Here is an 18,289-nt window from a genome sequence, read left to right as displayed (position 1 = left end):
TGATAATAGCTTCATGTACAGGGTTGGTCAAAAAACACTTGTCTCACATGTTTCGAATTCCATTTCGAAAATCCGCTTCATACCGCACTTTTTCGTATAGGCTAAGACCGATTCGAAGCTTCGAATCATTAAAACACTTTTGTTCTTCTTCTTTCTTCTTTCTTCTTTTATAGGGTTTTAGACCAAACACTTTTGTTCGCCACTGTACCTGCATACGCACAATGGGTCTGCGTTCTTAAAGCTTAAATACCTGAAAACAATAGACTTCATTCGTTCTATTTAATTAAATGACACCTCACCTCCAAAAAAAAAAAAAAAAAAAAAAAAAAAAAAAAAAAAAAAAAAAAAAAAAAAAAATATATATATATATATATATATATATATATATATATATATATATATATATATATATATATATATATATATATATATATATATGCACAATTGTAACCTCTGCGAAATGCATCCCTCATCCACCGATATAATATTACCATATGGAAATTTTCGGAATTTACCACCTAATGAAAAAAGTGGTTTGTGGCGGTGATATCAGCCGCTGGATAGAGGTCAATCTGCGGAGGTCAATCTGCGGGTGATAGAGGTCAATCTGCGGGTGATAGAGGTCAATCTACGGGTGATAGAGGTCAATCTGCGGGTGATATTGGTCAATCTGCGGGTGATAGAGGTCAATCTGCAGGTGATAGAGGTCAATCTGCGGGTGATAGAGGTCAATCTGCGGGTGATAGAGGTCAATCTGCGGGTGATAGAGGTCAATCTGCGGGTGATAGAGGTCAATCTGCGGGTGACAGAGGTCAATCTGCGGGTGATAGAGGTCAATCTGCGGGTGATAGAGGTCAATCTGCGGGTGACAGAGGTCAATCTGCGGGTGATAGAGGTCAATCTGCGGGTGATAGAGGTCAATCTGCGGGTGATAGAGGTCAATCTGCGGGTGATAGAGGTCAATCTGCGGGTGATAGAGGTCAATCTGCGGGTGATAGAGGTCAATCTGCGGGTGACAGAGGTCAATCTGCGGGTGATAGAGGTCAATCTGTGGGTGATAGAGGTCAATCTGCGGGTGATAGAGGTCAATCTGCGGGTGATAGAGGTCAATCTGCGGGTGATAGAGGTCAATCTGCGGGTGATAGAGGTCAATCTGCGGGTGATAGGTCAATCTGCGGGTGATAGAGGTCAATCTGCGGGTGATAGAGGTCAATCTGCGGGTGATAGAGGTCAATCTGCGGGTGACAGAGGTCAATCTGCGGGTGACAGAGGTCAATCTGCGGGTGATAGAGGTCAATCTGCGGGTGATAGAGGTCAATCTGCGGGTGATAGAGGTCAATCTGCGGGTGATAGATGTCAATCTGCGGGTGACAGAGGTCAATCTGCGGGTGACAGAGGTCAATCTGCGGGTGATAGATGTCAATCTGCGGGTGATAGAGGTCAATCTACGGGTGATAGAGGTCAATCTGCGGGTGATAGAGGTCAATCTGCGGGTGATAGAGGTCAATCTGCGGGTGATAGAGGTCAATCTGCGGGTGACAGAGGTCAATCTGCGGGTGATAGAGGTCAATCTGCGGGTGACAGAGGTCAATCTGCGGGTGATAGAGGTCAATCTGCGGGTGATAGAGGTCAATCTGCGGGTGACAGAGGTCAATCTGCGGGTGACAGAGGTCAATCTGCGGGTGATAGAGGTCAATCTGCGGGTGACAGAGGTCAATCTGCGGGTGATAGAGGTCAATCTGCGGGTGATAGAGGTCAATCTGCGGGTGACAGAGGTCAATCTGCGGGTGATAGATGTCAATCTGCGGGTGATAGATGTCAATCTGCGGGTGATAGATGTCAATCTGCGGGTGATAGATGTCAATCTGCGGGTGATAGAGGTCAATCTGCGGGTGATAGATGTCAATCTGCGGGTGACAGAGGTCAATCTGCGGGTGACAGAGGTCAATCTGCGGGTGATAGATGTCAATCTGCGGGTGATAGAGGTCAATCTGCGGGTGATAGAGGTCAATCTGCGGGTGATAGATGTCAATCTGCGGGTGATAGAGGTCAATCTGCGGGTGATAGAGGTCAATCTGCGGGTGACAGAGGTCAATCTGCGGGTGATAGAGGTCAATCTGCGGGTGATAGATGTCAATCTGCGGGTGATAGATGTCAATCTGCGGGTGATAGATGTCAATCTGCGGGTGACAGAGGTCAATCTGCGGGTGATAGAGGTCAATCTGCGGGTGATAGATGTCAATCTGCGGGTGATAGATGTCAATCTGCGGGTGATAGATGTCAATCTGCGGGTGATAGATGTCAATCTGCGGGTGATAGATGTCAATCTGCGGGTGACAGAGGTCAATCTGCGGGTGACAGAGGTCAATCTGCGGGTGATAGAGGTCAATCTGCGGGTGATAGAGGTCAATCTGCGGGTGATAGAGGTCAATCTGCGGGTGATAGATGTCAATCTGCGGGTGATAGAGATCAATCTGCGGGTGATAGATGTCAATCTGCGGGTGACAGAGGTCAATCTGCGGGTGACAGAGGTCAATCTGCGGGTGATAGATGTCAATCTGCGGGTGATAGATGTCAATCTGCGGGTGATAGAGGTCAATCTGCGGGTGACAGAGGTCAATCTGCGGGTGATAGATGTCAATCTGCGGGTGATAGAGGTCAATCTGCGGGTGACAGAGGTCAATCTGTGGGTGATAGAGGTCAATCTGCGGGTGATAGATGTCAATCTGCGGGTGATAGAGGTCAATCTGCGGGTGACAGAGGTCAATCTGCGGGTGATAGATGTCAATCTGCGGGTGATAGAGGTCAATCTGCGGATGATAGAGATCAATCTGCGGGTGATAGAGGTCAATCTGCGGGTGATAGATGTCAATCTGCGGGTGATAGAGGTCAATCTGCGGATGATAGAGATCAATCTGCGGGTGATAGAGGTCAATCTGCGGGTGATAGAGGTCAATCTGCGGGTGATAGAGGTCAATCTGCGGGTGATAGAGGTCAATCTGCGGGTGATAGATGTCAATCTGCGGGTGATAGAGATCAATCTGCGGGTGATAGATGTCAATCTGCGGGTGACAGAGGTCAATCTGCGGGTGACAGAGGTCAATCTGCGGGTGATAGATGTCAATCTGCGGGTGATAGATGTCAATCTGCGGGTGATAGAGGTCAATCTGCGGGTGACAGAGGTCAATCTGCGGGTGATAGATGTCAATCTGCGGGTGACAGAGGTCAATCTGCGGGTGACAGAGGTCAATCTGTGGGTGATAGAGGTCAATCTGCGGGTGATAGATGTCAATCTGCGGGTGATAGAGGTCAATCTGCGGGTGACAGAGGTCAATCTGCGGGTGATAGATGTCAATCTGCGGGTGATAGAGGTCAATCTGCGGATGATAGAGATCAATCTGCGGGTGATAGAGGTCAATCTGCGGGTGATAGAGGTCAATCTGCGGGTGATAGAGGTCAATCTGCGGGTGATAGAGGTCAATCTGCGGGTGATAGATGTCAATCTGCGGGTGATAGAGATCAATCTGCGGGTGATAGATGTCAATCTGCGGGTGACAGAGGTCAATCTGCGGGTGACAGAGGTCAATCTGCGGGTGATAGATGTCAATCTGCGGGTGATAGATGTCAATCTGCGGGTGATAGAGGTCAATCTGCGGGTGACAGAGGTCAATCTGCGGGTGATAGATGTCAATCTGCGGGTGACAGAGGTCAATCTGCGGGTGATAGAGGTCAATCTGCGGGTGATAGAGGTCAATCTGCGGATGATAGAGATCAATCTGTGGGTGATAGAGATCAATCTGTGGGTGATAGAGATCAATCTGCGGGTGATAGAGGTCAATCTGCGGGTGATAGAGGTCAATCTGCGGATGATAGAGATCAATCTGCGGATGATAGAGATCAATCTGCGGGTGATAGAGGTCAATCTGTGGGTGATAGAGATCAATCTGCGGGTGATAGAGATCAATCTGCGGATGATAGAGATCAATCTGTGGGTGATAGAGATCAATCTGTGGGTGATAGAGATCAATCTGCGGGTGATAGAGATCAATCTGCGGATGATAGAGATCAATCTGTGGGTGATAGAGGTCAATCTGCGGGTGATAGAGATCAATCTGCGGGTGATAGAGATCAATCTGCGGGTGATAGAGGTCAATCTGCGGGTGATAGAGGTCAATCTGCGGGTGATAGAGATCAATCTGCGGGTGATAGAGGTCAATCTGCGGGTGATAGAGGTCAATCTGCGGGTGATAGAGATCAATCTGCGGGTGATAGAGGTCAATCTGCGGGTGATAGAGATCAATCTGCGGGTGATAGAGATCAATCTGCGGGTGATAGAGGTCAATCTGCGGGTGATAGAGGTCAATCTGCGGGTGATAGAGGTCAATCTGCGGGTGATAGAGGTCAATCTGCGGGTGATAGAGGTCAATCTGCGGGTGATAGAGATCAATCTGCGGGTGATAGAGGTCAATCTGCGGGTGATAGAGATCAATCTGCGGGTGATAGAGGTCAATCTGCGGGTGATAGAGGTCAATCTGCGGGTGATAGAGATCAATCTGCGGGTGATAGAGGTCAATCTGCGGATGATAGAGATCAATCTGCGGGTGATAGAGATCAATCTGCGGGTGATAGAGGTCAATCTGCGGGTGATAGAGGTCAATCTGCGGGTGATAGAGGTCAATCTGCGGGTGATAGAGATCAATCTGCGGGTGATAGAGGTCAATCTGCGGGTGATAGAGATCAATCTGCGGGTGATAGAGATCAATCTGCGGGTGATAGAGGTCAATCTGCGGGTGATAGAGATCAATCTGCGGGTGATAGAGATCAATCTGCGGGTGATAGAGGTCAATCTGCGGGTGATAGAGGTCAATCTGCGGGTGATAGAGATCAATCTGCGGGTGATAGAGGTCAATCTGCGGGTGATAGAGGTCAATCTGCGGGTGATAGAGGTCAATCTGCGGGTGATAGGTCAATCTGCGGGTGATAGAGATCAATCTGCGGGTGATAGAGGTCAATCTGCGGGTGATAGAGGTCAATCTGCGGGTGATAGAGGTCAATCTGCGGGTGATAGGTCAATCTGCGGGTGATAGAGATCAATCTGCGGGTGATAGAGATCAATCTGCGGGTGATAGAGATCAATCTGCGGGTGATAGAGATCAATCTGCGGGTGATAGAGATCAATCTGCGGGTGATAGAGATCAATCTGCGGGTGATAGAGGTCAATCTGCGGGTGATAGAGGTCAATCTGCGGGTGATAGAGATCAATCTGCGGGTGATAGAGATCAATCTGCGGGTGATAGAGATCAATCTGCGGGTGATAGAGATCAATCTGCGGGTGATAGAGATCAATCTGCGGGTGATAGAGATCAATCTGCGGGTGATAGAGGTCAATCTGCGGGTGATAGAGGTCAATCTGCGGATGATAGAGATCAATCTGCAGGTGATAGAGATCAATCTGCGGATGATAGAGGTCAATCTACGGGTGATAGAGATCAATCTGCGGGTGATAGAGATCAATCTGCGGATGATAGAGATCAATCTGCGGATGATAGAGATCAATCTGCGGATGATAGAGGTCAATCTACGGGTGATAGAGATCAATCTGCGGATGATAGAGATCAATCTGCGGATGATAGAGATCAATCTGCGGATGATAGAGATCAATCTGCGGGTGATAGAGATCAATCTGCGGATGATAGAGGTCAATCTGCGGATGATAGAGATCAATCTGCGGATGATAGAGATCAATCTGCGGGTGATAGAGATCAATCTGCGGATGATAGAGGTCAATCTACGGGTGATAGAGATCAATCTGCGGATGATAGAGGTCAATCTGCGGATGATAGAGATCAATCTGCGGATGATAGAGATCAATCTGCGGGTGATAGAGATCAATCTGCGGATGATAGAGGTCAATCTACGGGTGATAGAGATCAATCTGCGGATGATAGAGGTCAATCTGCGGATGATAGAGATCAATCTGCGGATGATAGAGATCAATCTGCGGGTGATAGAGATCAATCTGCGGATGATAGAGGTCAATCTGCGGATGATAGAGATCAATCTGCGGATGATAGAGGTCAATCTACGGGTGATAGAGATCAATCTGCGGATGATAGAGGTCAATCTGCGGATGATAGAGGTCAATCTGCGGATGATAGAGATCAATCTGCGGATGATAGAGGTCAATCTACGGGTGATAGAGATCAATCTGCGGATGATAGAGGTCAATCTACGGGTGATAGAGATCAATCTGCGGATGATAGAGGTCAATCTGCGGATGATAGAGATCAATCTGCGGATGATAGAGATCAATCTGCGGGTGATAGAGATCAATCTGCGGATGATAGAGGTCAATCTACGGGTGATAGAGATCAATCTGCGGATGATAGAGGTCAATCTGCGGATGATAGAGATCAATCTGCGGATGATAGAGATCAATCTGCGGGTGATAGAGATCAATCTGCGGATGATAGAGGTCAATCTGCGGATGATAGAGATCAATCTGCGGATGATAGAGGTCAATCTACGGGTGATAGAGATCAATCTGCGGATGATAGAGATCAATCTGCGGGTGATAGAGGTCAATCTGCGGATGATAGAGGTCAATCTGCGGATGATAGAGATCAATCTGCGGATGATAGAGGTCAATCTGCGGATGATAGAGATCAATCTGCGGATGATAGAGATCAATCTGCGGATGATAGAGATCAATCTGCGGATGATAGAGATCAATCTGCGGGTGATAGAGATCAATCTGCGGATGATAGAGATCAATCTGCGGGTGACAGAGGTCAATCTGCGGATGATAGAGGTCAATCTGCGGATGATAGAGGTCAATCTGCGGATGATAGAGGTCAATCTACGGGTGATAGAGATCAATCTGCGGATGATAGAGATCAATCTGCGGATGATAGAGATCAATCTGCGGATGATAGAGGTCAATCTGCGGATGATAGAGGTCAATCTACGGGTGATAGAGATCAATCTGCGGATGATAGAGGTCAATCTGCGGATGATAGAGGTCAATCTGCGGATGATAGAGGTCAATCTACGGGTGATAGAGATCAATCTGCGGATGATAGAGGTCAATCTGCGGATGATAGAGGTCAATCTGCGGATGATAGAGGTCAATCTGCGGATGATAGAGATCAATCTGCGGGTGATAGAGATCAATCTGCGGGTGATAGAGGTCAATCTGCGGATGATAGAGGTCAATCTGCGGATGATAGAGATCAATCTGCGGGTGATAGAGGTCAATCTGCGGATGATAGAGGTCAATCTGCGGATGATAGAGGTCAATCTACGGGTGATAGAGATCAATCTGCGGATGATAGAGATCAATCTGCGGGTGACAGAGGTCAATCTGCGGATGATAGAGGTCAATCTGCGGATGATAGAGATCAATCTGCGGGTGATAGAGATCAATCTGCGGGTGATAGAGGTCAATCTGCGGATGATAGAGGTCAATCTGCGGATGATAGAGATCAATCTGCGGATGATAGAGGTCAATCTGCGGATGATAGAGGTCAATCTGCGGATGATAGAGGTCAATCTGCGGATGATAGAGATCAATCTGCGGGTGATAGAGGTCAATCTGCGGGTGATAGAGGTCAATCTGCGGATGATAGAGGTCAATCTGCGGATGATAGAGATCAATCTGCGGGTGATAGAGGTCAATCTGCGGATGATAGAGGTCAATCTGCGGATGATAGAGGTCAATCTACGGGTGATAGAGATCAATCTGCGGATGATAGAGATCAATCTGCGGGTGACAGAGGTCAATCTGCGGATGATAGAGGTCAATCTGCGGATGATAGAGATCAATCTGCGGGTGATAGAGATCAATCTGCGGATGATAGAGGTCAATCTACGGGTGATAGAGATCAATCTGCGGATGATAGAGATCAATCTGCGGGTGATAGAGGTCAATCTGCGGGTGATAGAGATCAATCTGCGGGTGATAGAGGTCAATCTGCGGGTGATAGAGATCAATCTGCGGATGATAGAGATCAATCTACGGGTGATAGAGGTCAATCTGCGGGTGATAGAGATCAATCTGCGGATGATAGAGATCAATCTGCGGATGATAGAGATCAATCTGCGGGTGATAGAGATCAATCTGCGGGTGATAGAGATCAATCTGCGGATGATAGAGATCAATCTGCGGATGATAGAGATCAATCTACGGGTGATAGAGGTCAATCTGCGGGTGATAGAGGTCAATCTGCGGATGATAGAGATCAATCTGCGGGTGATAGAGGTCAATCTGCGGATGATAGAGATCAATCTGCAGGTGATAGAGGTCAATCTGCGGGTGATAGAGGTCAATCTGCGGGTGATAGAGATCAATCTGCGGGTGATAGAGATCAATCTGCGGATGATAGAGATCAATCTGCGGGTGATAGAGATCAATCTGCGGGTGATAGAGGTCAATCTGCGGGTGATAGAGGTCAATCTGCGGGTGATAGAGATCAATCTGCGGGTGATAGAGATCAATCTGCGGATGATAGAGATCAATCTGCGGGTGATAGAGATCAATCTGCGGGTGATAGAGATCAATCTGCGGGTGATAGAGATCAATCTGCGGATGATAGAGATCAATCTGTGGGTGATAGAGATCAATCTGCGGGTGATAGAGATCAATCTGCGGATGATAGAGATCAATCTGCGGGTGATAGAGGTCAATCTGCGGGTGACAGAGGTCAATCTGCGGGTGATAGAGATCAATCTGTGGGTGATAGAGATCAATCTGCGGGTGATAGAGATCAATCTGCGGATGATAGAGATCAATCTGCGGGTGACAGAGGTCAATCTGCAGGTGATAGAGATCAATCTGCGGATGATAGAGATCAATCTGCGGATGATAGAGATCAATCTGCGGGTGATAGAGATCAATCTGCGGGTGATAGAGATCAATCTGCGGGTGACAGAGGTCAATCTGCGGGTGACAGAGGTCAATCTGCGGGTGACAGAGGTCAATCTGCGGATGATAGAGGTCAATCTGCGGATGATAGAGGTCAATCTGCGGGTGATAGAGGTCAATCTGCGGGTGACAGAGGTCAATCTGCGGGTGATAGAGGTCAATCTGCGGGTGATAGAGGTCAATCTGCGGGTGACAGAGGTCAATCTGCGGGTGATAGAGGTCAATCTGCGGGTGACAGAGGTCAATCTGCGGGTGATAGAGGTCAATCTGCGGGTGATAGAGGTCAATCTGCGGGTGACAGAGGTCAATCTGCGGGTGATAGAGGTCAATCTGCGGGTGACAGAGGTCAATCTGCGGGTGACAGAGGTCAATCTGCGGGTGATAGAGGTCAATCTGTGGGTGATAGAGGTAAATCTGCGGGTGACAGAGGTCAATCTGCGGGTGATAGAGGTCAATCTGCGGGTGACAGAGGTCAATCTGCGGGTGATAGAGGTCAATCTGCGGGTGATAGAGGTCAATCTGCGGGTGATAGAGGTCGATCTGCGGGTGATAGAGATCAATCTGCGGGTGATAGAGGTCAATCTACGGGTGATAGAGATCAATCTGCGGGTGATAGAGGTCAATCTGCGGGTGATAGAGATCAATCTGCGGGTGATAGAGGTCAATCTGCGGGTGATAGAGGTCAATCTGCGGGTGATAGAGGTCAATCTGCGGGTGACAGAGGTCAATCTGCGGGTGATAGAGATCAATCTGCGGATGATAGAGATCAATCTGCGGATGATAGAGATCAATCTGCGGGTGATAGAGATCAATCTGCGGGTGATAGAGGTCAATCTGCGGGTGATAGAGATCAATCTGCGGGTGATAGAGATCAATCTGCGGGTGATAGAGGTCAATCTGCGGGTGATAGAGATCAATCTGCGGGTGATAGAGGTCAATCTGCGGGTGATAGAGATCAATCTGCGGGTGATAGAGATCAATCTGCGGGTGACAGAGGTCAATCTGCGGATGATAGAGATCAATCTGCGGGTGACAGAGGTCAATCTGCGGGTGATAGAGATCAATCTGCGGGTGATAGAGATCAATCTGCGGGTGATAGAGGTCAATCTGCGGGTGATAGAGGTCAATCTGCGGGTGATAGAGATCAATCTGCGGGTGATAGAGGTCAATCTGCGGGTGATAGAGATCAATCTGCGGGTGATAGAGGTCAATCTGCGGGTGATAGAGATCAATCTGCGGATGATAGAGATCAATCTGCGGATGATAGAGATCAATCTGCGGGTGATAGAGATCAATCTGCGGGTGATAGAGATCAATCTGCGGGTGATAGAGGTCAATCTGCGGGTGATAGAAGTCAATCTGCGGGTGATAGAGATCAATCTGCGGATGATAGAAGTCAATCTGCGGGTGATAGAGGTCAATCTGCGGATGATAGAAGTCAATCTGCGGGTGATAGAGGTCAATCTGCGGATGATAGAAGTCAATCTGCGGGTGATAGAGATCAATCTGCGGATGATAGAAGTCAATCTGCGGATGATAGAAGTCAATCTGCGGGTGATAGAGGTCAATCTGCGGGTGATAGAAGTCAATCTGCGGGTGATAGAGATCAATCTGCGGATGATAGAAGTCAATCTGCGGGTGATAGAGGTCAATCTGCGGGTGATAGAGGTCAATCTGCGGGTGATAGAGGTCAATCTGCGGGTGATAGAGGTCAATCTGCGGGTGATAGAGGTCAATCTGCGGGTGATAGAGGTCAATCTGCGGATGATAGAGATCAATCTGCGGATGATAGAAGTCAATCTGCGGGTGATAGAGGTCAATCTGCGGGTGATAGAAGTCAATCTGCGGGTGACAGAGATCAATCTGCGGATGATAGAAGTCAATCTGCGGGTGATAGAGGTCAATCTGCGGGTGATAGAAGTCAATCTGCGGGTGACAGAGGTCAATCTGCGGATGATAGAGATCAATCTGCGGATGATAGAGGTCAATCTGCGGGTGATAGAGGTCAATCTACGGGTGATAGAGATCAATCTGCGGATGATAGAGATCAATCTGCGGGTGATAGAGATCAATCTGCGGATGATAGAGATCAATCTGCGGGTGATAGAGATCAATCTGCGGATGATAGAGATCAATCTGCGGATGATAGAGGTCAATCTGCGGGTGATAGAGATCAATCTGCGGATGATAGAGATCAATCTGCGGGTGATAGAGATCAATCTGCGGGTGATAGAGGTCAATCTACGGGTGATAGAGATCAATCTGCGGATGATAGAGATCAATCTGCGGGTGATAGAGGTCAATCTGCGGGTGATAGAGATCAATCTGCGGGTGATAGAGGTCAATCTACGGGTGATAGAGATCAATCTGCGGATGATAGAGATCAATCTGCGGGTGATAGAGATCAATCTGCGGGTGATAGAGGTCAATCTACGGGTGATAGAGATCAATCTGCGGATGATAGAGATCAATCTGCGGGTGATAGAGATCAATCTGCGGGTGATAGAGGTCAATCTGCGGGTGATAGAGGTCAATCTGCGGGTGATAGAGATCAATCTGCGGGTGATAGAGGTCAATCTGCGGGTGATAGAGGTCAATCTGCGGGTGATAGAGGTCAATCTGCGGGTGATAGAGGTCAATCTGCGGGTGATAGAGATCAATCTGCGGATGATAGAGATCAATCTGCGGATGATAGAGATCAATCTGCGGGTGACAGAGGTCAATCTGCGGGTGATAGAGGTCAATCTGCGGGTGACAGAGGTCAATCTGCGGGTGATAGAGGTCAATCTGCGGGTGATAGAGATCAATCTGCGGGTGATAGAGATCAATCTGCGGGTGATAGAGGTCAATCTGCGGGTGACAGAGGTCAATCTGCGGGTGATAGAGATCAATCTGCGGGTGATAGAGGTCAATCTGCGGGTGATAGAGGTCAATCTGCGGGTGATAGAGGTCAATCTGCGGGTGATAGAGGTCAATCTGCGGGTGATAGAGGTCAATCTGCGGGTGATAGAGGTCAATCTGCGGGTGATAGAGGTCAATCTGCGGGTGATAGAGATCAATCTGCGGGTGATAGAGATCAATCTGCGGATGATAGAGGTCAATCTGCGGGTGACAGAGGTCAATCTGCGGGTGATAGAGGTCAATCTGCGGGTGATAGAGGTCAATCTGCGGGTGATAGAGATCAATCTGCGGATGATAGAGGTCAATCTGCGGGTGACAGAGGTCAATCTGCGGGTGATAGAGGTCAATCTGCGGGTGATAGAGGTCAATCTGCGGATGATAGAGATCAATCTGCGGGTGATAGAGGTCAATCTGCGGGTGACAGAGGTCAATCTGCGGGTGATAGAGGTCAATCTGCGGGTGATAGAGGTCAATCTGCGGGTGATAGAGGTCAATCTGCGGGTGATAGAGGTCAATCTGCGGGTGATAGAGGTCAATCTGTGGGTGATAGAGGTCAATCTGCGGGTGATAGAGATCAATCTGCGGATGATAGAGGTCAATCTGCGGGTGATAGAGGTCAATCTGCGGGTGATAGAGGTCAATCTGCGGGTGATAGAGATCAATCTGCGGGTGATAGAGATCAATCTGCGGATGATAGAGGTCAATCTGCGGGTGATAGAGGTCAATCTGCGGATGATAGAGATCAATCTGCGGGTGATAGAGATCAATCTGCGGGTGATAGAGGTCAATCTGCGGGTGATAGAGATCAATCTGCGGGTGATAGAGATCAATCTGCGGATGATAGAGGTCAATCTGCGGGTGATAGAGGTCAATCTGCGGGTGATAGAGGTCAATCTGCGGGTGATAGAGGTCAATCTGCGGGTGATAGAGGTCAATCTGCGGGTGATAGAGGTCAATCTGCAGGTGATAGAGGTCAATCTGCGGGTGATAGAGGTCAATCTGCGGGTGATAGAGGTCAATCTGCGGGTGATAGAGGTCAATCTGCAGGTGATAGAGGTCAATCTGCGGGTGATAGAGGTCAATCTGCAGGTGATAGAGGTCAATCTGCAGGTGATAGAGGTCAATCTGCGGGTGACAGAGGTCAATCTGCGGGTGATAGAAGTCAATCTGCGGGTGATAGAGGTCAATCTGCGGGTGATAGAGGTCAATCTGCGGGTGATAGAGGTCAATCTGCGGGTGATAGAGGTCAATCTGCGGGTGATAGAGGTCAATCTGCGGGTGATAGAGGTCAATCTGCAGGTGATAGAGGTCAATCTGCGGGTGATAGAGGTCAATCTGCGGGTGATAGAGGTCAATCTGCGGGTGATAGAGGTCAATCTGCGGGTGATAGAGGTCAATCTGCGGGTGATAGAGGTCAATCTGCGGGTGATAGAGGTCAATCTGCGGGTGATAGAGGTCAATCTGCGGGTGATAGAGGTCAATCTGCAGGTGATAGAGGTCAATCTGCGGGTGATAGAGGTCAATCTGCGGGTGATAGAGGTCAATCTGCGGGTGATAGAGGTCAATCTGCGGGTGATAGAGGTCAATCTGCAGGTGATAGAGGTCAATCTGCGGGTGATAAAGGTCAATCTGCAGGTGATAAAGGTCAATCTGCGGGTGATAGAGGTCAATCTGCGGGTGATAGAGGTCAATCTGCAGGTGATAAAGGTCAATCTGCGGGTGATAGAGGTCAATCTGCGGGTGATAGAGGTCAATCTGCGGGTGATAAAGGTCAATCTGCGGGTGATAGAGGTCAATCTGCGGGTGATAAAGGTCAATCTGCAGGTGATAGAGATCAATCTGCGGGTGACAGAGGTCAATCTGCAGGTGATAAAGGTCAATCTGCGGGTGATAGAGGTCAATCTGCAGGTGATAAAGGTCAATCTGCGGGTGATAGAGGTCAATCTGCGGGTGATAAAGGTCAATCTGCAGGTGATAGAGATCAATCTGCGGGTGACAGAGGTCAATCTGCAGGTGATAAAGGTCAATCTGCGGGTGATAGAGGTCAATCTGCAGGTGATAAAGGTCAATCTGCGGGTGACAGAGGTCAATCTGCGGGTGATAAAGGTCAATCTGCGGGTGATAGAGGTCAATCTGCGGATGATAGAGGTCAATCTGCGGGTGATAGAGATCAATCTGCGGGTGATAGAGGTCAATCTGCGGGTGACAGAGGTCAATCTGCGGGTGATAGAGGTCAATCTGCGGGTGACAGAGGTCAATCTGCGGGTGATAGAGGTCAATCTGCGGGTGATAGAGGTCAATCTGCGGGTGATAGAGGTCAATCTGCGGGTGATAGAGGTCAATCTGCGGGTGATAGAGGTCAATCTGCGGGTGACAGAGGTCAATCTGCGGGTGACAGAGGTCAATCTGCGGGTGATAGAGGTCAATCTGCGGGTGACAGAGGTCAATCTGCGGGTGACAGAGGTCAATCTGCGGGTGATAGAGGTCAATCTGCGGGTGACAGAGGTCAATCTGCGGGTGACAGAGGTCGATCTGTGGGTGATAGAGGTCAATCTGCGGGTAATAGAGGTCAATCTGCGGGTGATAAAGGTCAATCTGCAGGTGATAGAGGTCAATCAGCGGGTGATAGAGGTCAATCTGCGGGTGATAGAGGTCAATCTGCGGGTGATAAAGGTCAATCTGCAGGTGATAGAGGTCAATCAGCGGGTGATAGAGGTCAATCTGCGGGTGATAGAGGTCAATCTGTGGGTGATAGAGGTCAATCTGCGGGTGATAGAGGTCAATCTGCAGGTGATAGAGGTCAATCTGTGGGTGATAGAGGTCAATCTGCGGGAGATAGAGGTCAATCTGCGGGTGATAGAGATCAATCTGCGGGTGATAGAGGTCAATCTGCAGGTGATAGAGGTCAATCTGTGGGTGATAGAGGTCAATCTGCGGGAGATAGAGGTCAATCTGTGGGTGATAGAGGTCAATCTGCGGGTGATAGAGGTCAATCTGCAGGTGATAGAGGTCAATCTGTGGGTGATAGAGGTCAATCTGCGGGTGAGAGAGGTCAATCTGCAGGTGATAGAGGTCTATCTGCGGGTGATAGAGGTCAATCTGCAGGTGACAGAGGTCAATCTGCGGGTGACAGAGGTCAATCTGCGGGTGATAGAGGTCAATCTGCAGGTGACAGAGGTCAATCTGCGGGTGACAGAGGTCAATCTGCAGGTGACAGAGGTCAATCTGCGGGTGACAGAGGTCAATCTGCAGGTGACAGAGGTCAATCTGCAGGTGACAGAGATCAATCTGCGGGTGACAGAGGTCAATCTGCGGGTGATAGAGGTCAATCTGCGGGTGACAGAGGTCAATCTGCAGGTGACAGAGGTCAATCTGCAGGTGACAGAGATCAATCTGCGGGTGACAGAGATCAATCTGCGGGTGACAGAGGTCAATCTGCGGGTGATAGAGGTCAATCTGCGGGTGACAGAGGTCAATCTGCGGGAGATAAAGGTCAATCTGCGGGTGATAGAGGTCAATCTGCGGGTGATAGAGGTCAATCTGCGGGTGACAGAGGTCAATCTGCGGGTGACAGAGGTCAATCTGCGGGTGATAGAGGTCAATCTGCGGGTGACAGAGGTCAATCTGCGGGAGATAAAGGTCAATCTGCGGGTGACAGAGATCAATCTGCGGGTGACAGAGGTCAATCTGCGGGTGATAAAGGTCAATCTGCGGGTGATAGAGGTCAATCTGCGGGTGACAGAGGTCAATCTGCGGGAGATAAAGGTCAATCTGCGGGTGACAGAGATCAATCTGCGGGAGATAAAGGTCAATCTGCGGGTGACAGAGATCAATCTGCGGGTGACAGAGGTCAATCTGCGGGTGATAGAGGTCAATCTGCGGGTGACAGAGGTCAATCTGCGGGAGATAAAGGTCAATCTGCGGGTGACAGAGATCAATCTGCGGGTGACAGAGGTCAATCTGCGGGTGATAAAGGTCAATCTGCGGGTGATAGAGGTCAATCTGCGGGTGACAGAGGTCAATCTGCGGGTGACAGAGGTCAATCTGCGGGTGACAGAGGTCAATCTGCGGGAGATAAAGGTCAATCTCCGGGTGACAGAGGTCAATCTGCGGGAGATAAAGGTCAATCTGCGGGTGACAGAGGTCAATCTGCGGGTGATAAAGGTCAATCTGCGGGTGACAGAGGTCAATCTGCGGGTGATAAAGGTCAATCTGCGGGTGATAGAGGTCAATCTGCGGGTGACAGAGGTCAATCTGCGGGTGACAGAGGTCAATCTGCGGGTGATAGGTCAATCTGCGGGTGATAGAGGTCAACCTGCGGGTGATAGAGGTCAATCTGCGGGTGATAGAGGTCAATCTGCGGGTGATAGAGGTCAATCTGCGGGTGATAGAGGTCAATCTGCGGGTGATAGAGGTCAATTTGTGGGTGATAGAGGTCAATCTGCGAGTGATAGAGGTCAATCTGCGGGTGATAGAGGTCAATCTGCGGGTGATAGAGGTCAATCTGCGGGTGTGGCCTGAAGTGGCGAGAAAAACGGATGTGCTGCCTCTCCTCATTCACATGGGGATAGAAAGCATGACCCATCACCACACACACACACACACACACACACACACACACACACACACACACACACACACACACACACACACACACTGAAAAATGATGCAGAACAGACAAGTTCCTCCAAGGAATAAAAAATAAGGCATCACATCTTCCTCAAAAAGAATTACCTTGTTCTGCTGAGGCATGAATATCTAACATGAGGCATGAATATCTAACATGAGGCATGAATATCTAACATGAGGCATGAATATCTAACATGAGGCATGAATATCTAACATGAGGCATGAATATCTAACATGAGGCATGGATATCTAACATGAGGCATGAATATCTAACATGAGGCATGAATATCTAACATGAGGCATGAATATCTAACATGAGGCATGAATATCTAACATGAGGCATGAATATCTAACATGAGGCATGAATATCTAACATGAGGCATGAATATCTAACATGAGGCATGAATATCTAACATGAGGCATGAATATCTAACATGAGGCATGAATATCTAACATGAGGCATGGATATCTAACATGAGGCATGGATATCTAACATGAGGCATGGATATCTAACATGAGGCATGAATATCTAACATGAGGCATGAATATCTAACATGAGGCATGAATATCTAACATGAGGCATGAATATCTAACATGAGGCATGGATATCTAACATGAGGCATGGATATCTAACATGAGGCATGAATATCTAACATGAGGCATGAATATCAGCGTGAATATTATCTAAGGAATCACAACGGTGCTCTAAGAGGCTCCCCAACAGCCTGTTTGGCAGATGTTTACTGAACCCATCGAAAAGGTTTTGGAAAAGCCAGCATAAGTGTGCAAAGCCATCATTTTCTTTCCTTTTTCTAACTTCTATTTCTATATTCAGTTTCTCATTATCTACCTATCAAGAGTGTGTCTTTTCTCTCTCCTGTTCCTTACCTTATTTCTTATTGTCATTATTACTACTATTATCATCATCATTATCATTATCATTATCATTATCATTATCATTATCATTATTATTATTATTATTATTATTATTATTATTATTATTATTATCAATATCTAAAAAAAAGACGAGACCTTTTCAAAAGACTCACCCCCTTGTTCTAAACGAGTCATAAACAAGATCGAGGACAAGGGTAGTTGCCGCAAACTACCCGCAATATGTCGGGTTTACCATCCTGGAACTGGCAAAATATGTTTTACAGGTTTCAAGCCTATCTATGTTTATCTATCTATCTATGTAACTATCTATTTAACAAAGCGTTATAGCCTATCCATGGAGAGAGGGTAAATCTCTGTTATTCTGACTGAGAGATATATTCTCTACGCAGAGACATATGTCTATTAAGATTTTTCACTGTCTCCGAAAGCGTGGCTGAAGAAGATGTCTATAAAGATTTTTCATTGTCTCCGAAAGCGTGGCTGGACACTTCCAATTCCAGCCAGAACTATCCGCTGTACAATCAAACCGCCAAGGAGAAGCTTGCTCTTTTAAAACCCGAGACAACTGAAATTCCCATGAAAGAAGCTATATGTCTGAAGCCCAAGACACTTACGTTCCTCCTGAATAATGACTATCTTTAGGTACGAAGGGAATCTGTTTTGAAAAAGAGAAAGCTCAAACGCGACACATTCCATTGCTATTTTCGTCTGAAGGAAGTGCACACCTTCAACCAAGTGAGCATTATCAATGTTAAGTTCAAATAATAACCACGCAAACTAAAATCGCGGTTTGTTGTTATATGAGCGAATGGGAGGAGGAGGAGGAGGAGGAGGAGGAGGAGGAGGAGGAGGAGGAGGAGGAGGAGGAGGAGGAGGAGGAGGAGGACGAGGTAGGAGGAGGAGGAAACGGGTGGTGTGAGGAGGAGGAGATACCTGGTG

General features: G+C 48.1%; 1 protein-coding gene across 1 annotated transcript in view; it reads right to left on the bottom strand.

Moving 5' to 3' along the window:
- Window positions 1–16,576, bottom strand: part of LOC138863137 (neuroblast differentiation-associated protein AHNAK-like) — an 18,484-nt gene extending 1,908 nt beyond the window's left edge. The window contains exons 1-8 of the mRNA XM_070126848.1: window positions 16,559–16,576; window positions 15,831–15,973; window positions 14,935–14,965; window positions 14,403–14,566; window positions 14,347–14,356; window positions 13,374–13,957; window positions 9,265–9,400; window positions 516–628 (exon numbers count right to left, since the gene is read on the bottom strand). Coding sequence (XP_069982949.1) covers window positions 516–628; window positions 9,265–9,400; window positions 13,374–13,957; window positions 14,347–14,356; window positions 14,403–14,566; window positions 14,935–14,965; window positions 15,831–15,973; window positions 16,559–16,576 — 1,199 coding nt within the window. The remainder of the gene's footprint in view (window positions 1–515; window positions 629–9,264; window positions 9,401–13,373; window positions 13,958–14,346; window positions 14,357–14,402; window positions 14,567–14,934; window positions 14,966–15,830; window positions 15,974–16,558) is intronic.
- Window positions 16,577–18,289: the final 1,713 nt, after the last annotated feature.

This window comes from Penaeus vannamei, chromosome 11, assembly GCF_042767895.1.
Source record: "Penaeus vannamei isolate JL-2024 chromosome 11, ASM4276789v1, whole genome shotgun sequence".
Classification (NCBI taxonomy): domain Eukaryota; kingdom Metazoa; phylum Arthropoda; class Malacostraca; order Decapoda; family Penaeidae; genus Penaeus; species Penaeus vannamei.
Note: the sequence above shows the minus strand (reverse complement) of the source record. Positions and strands in the feature narration are given on the sequence as shown.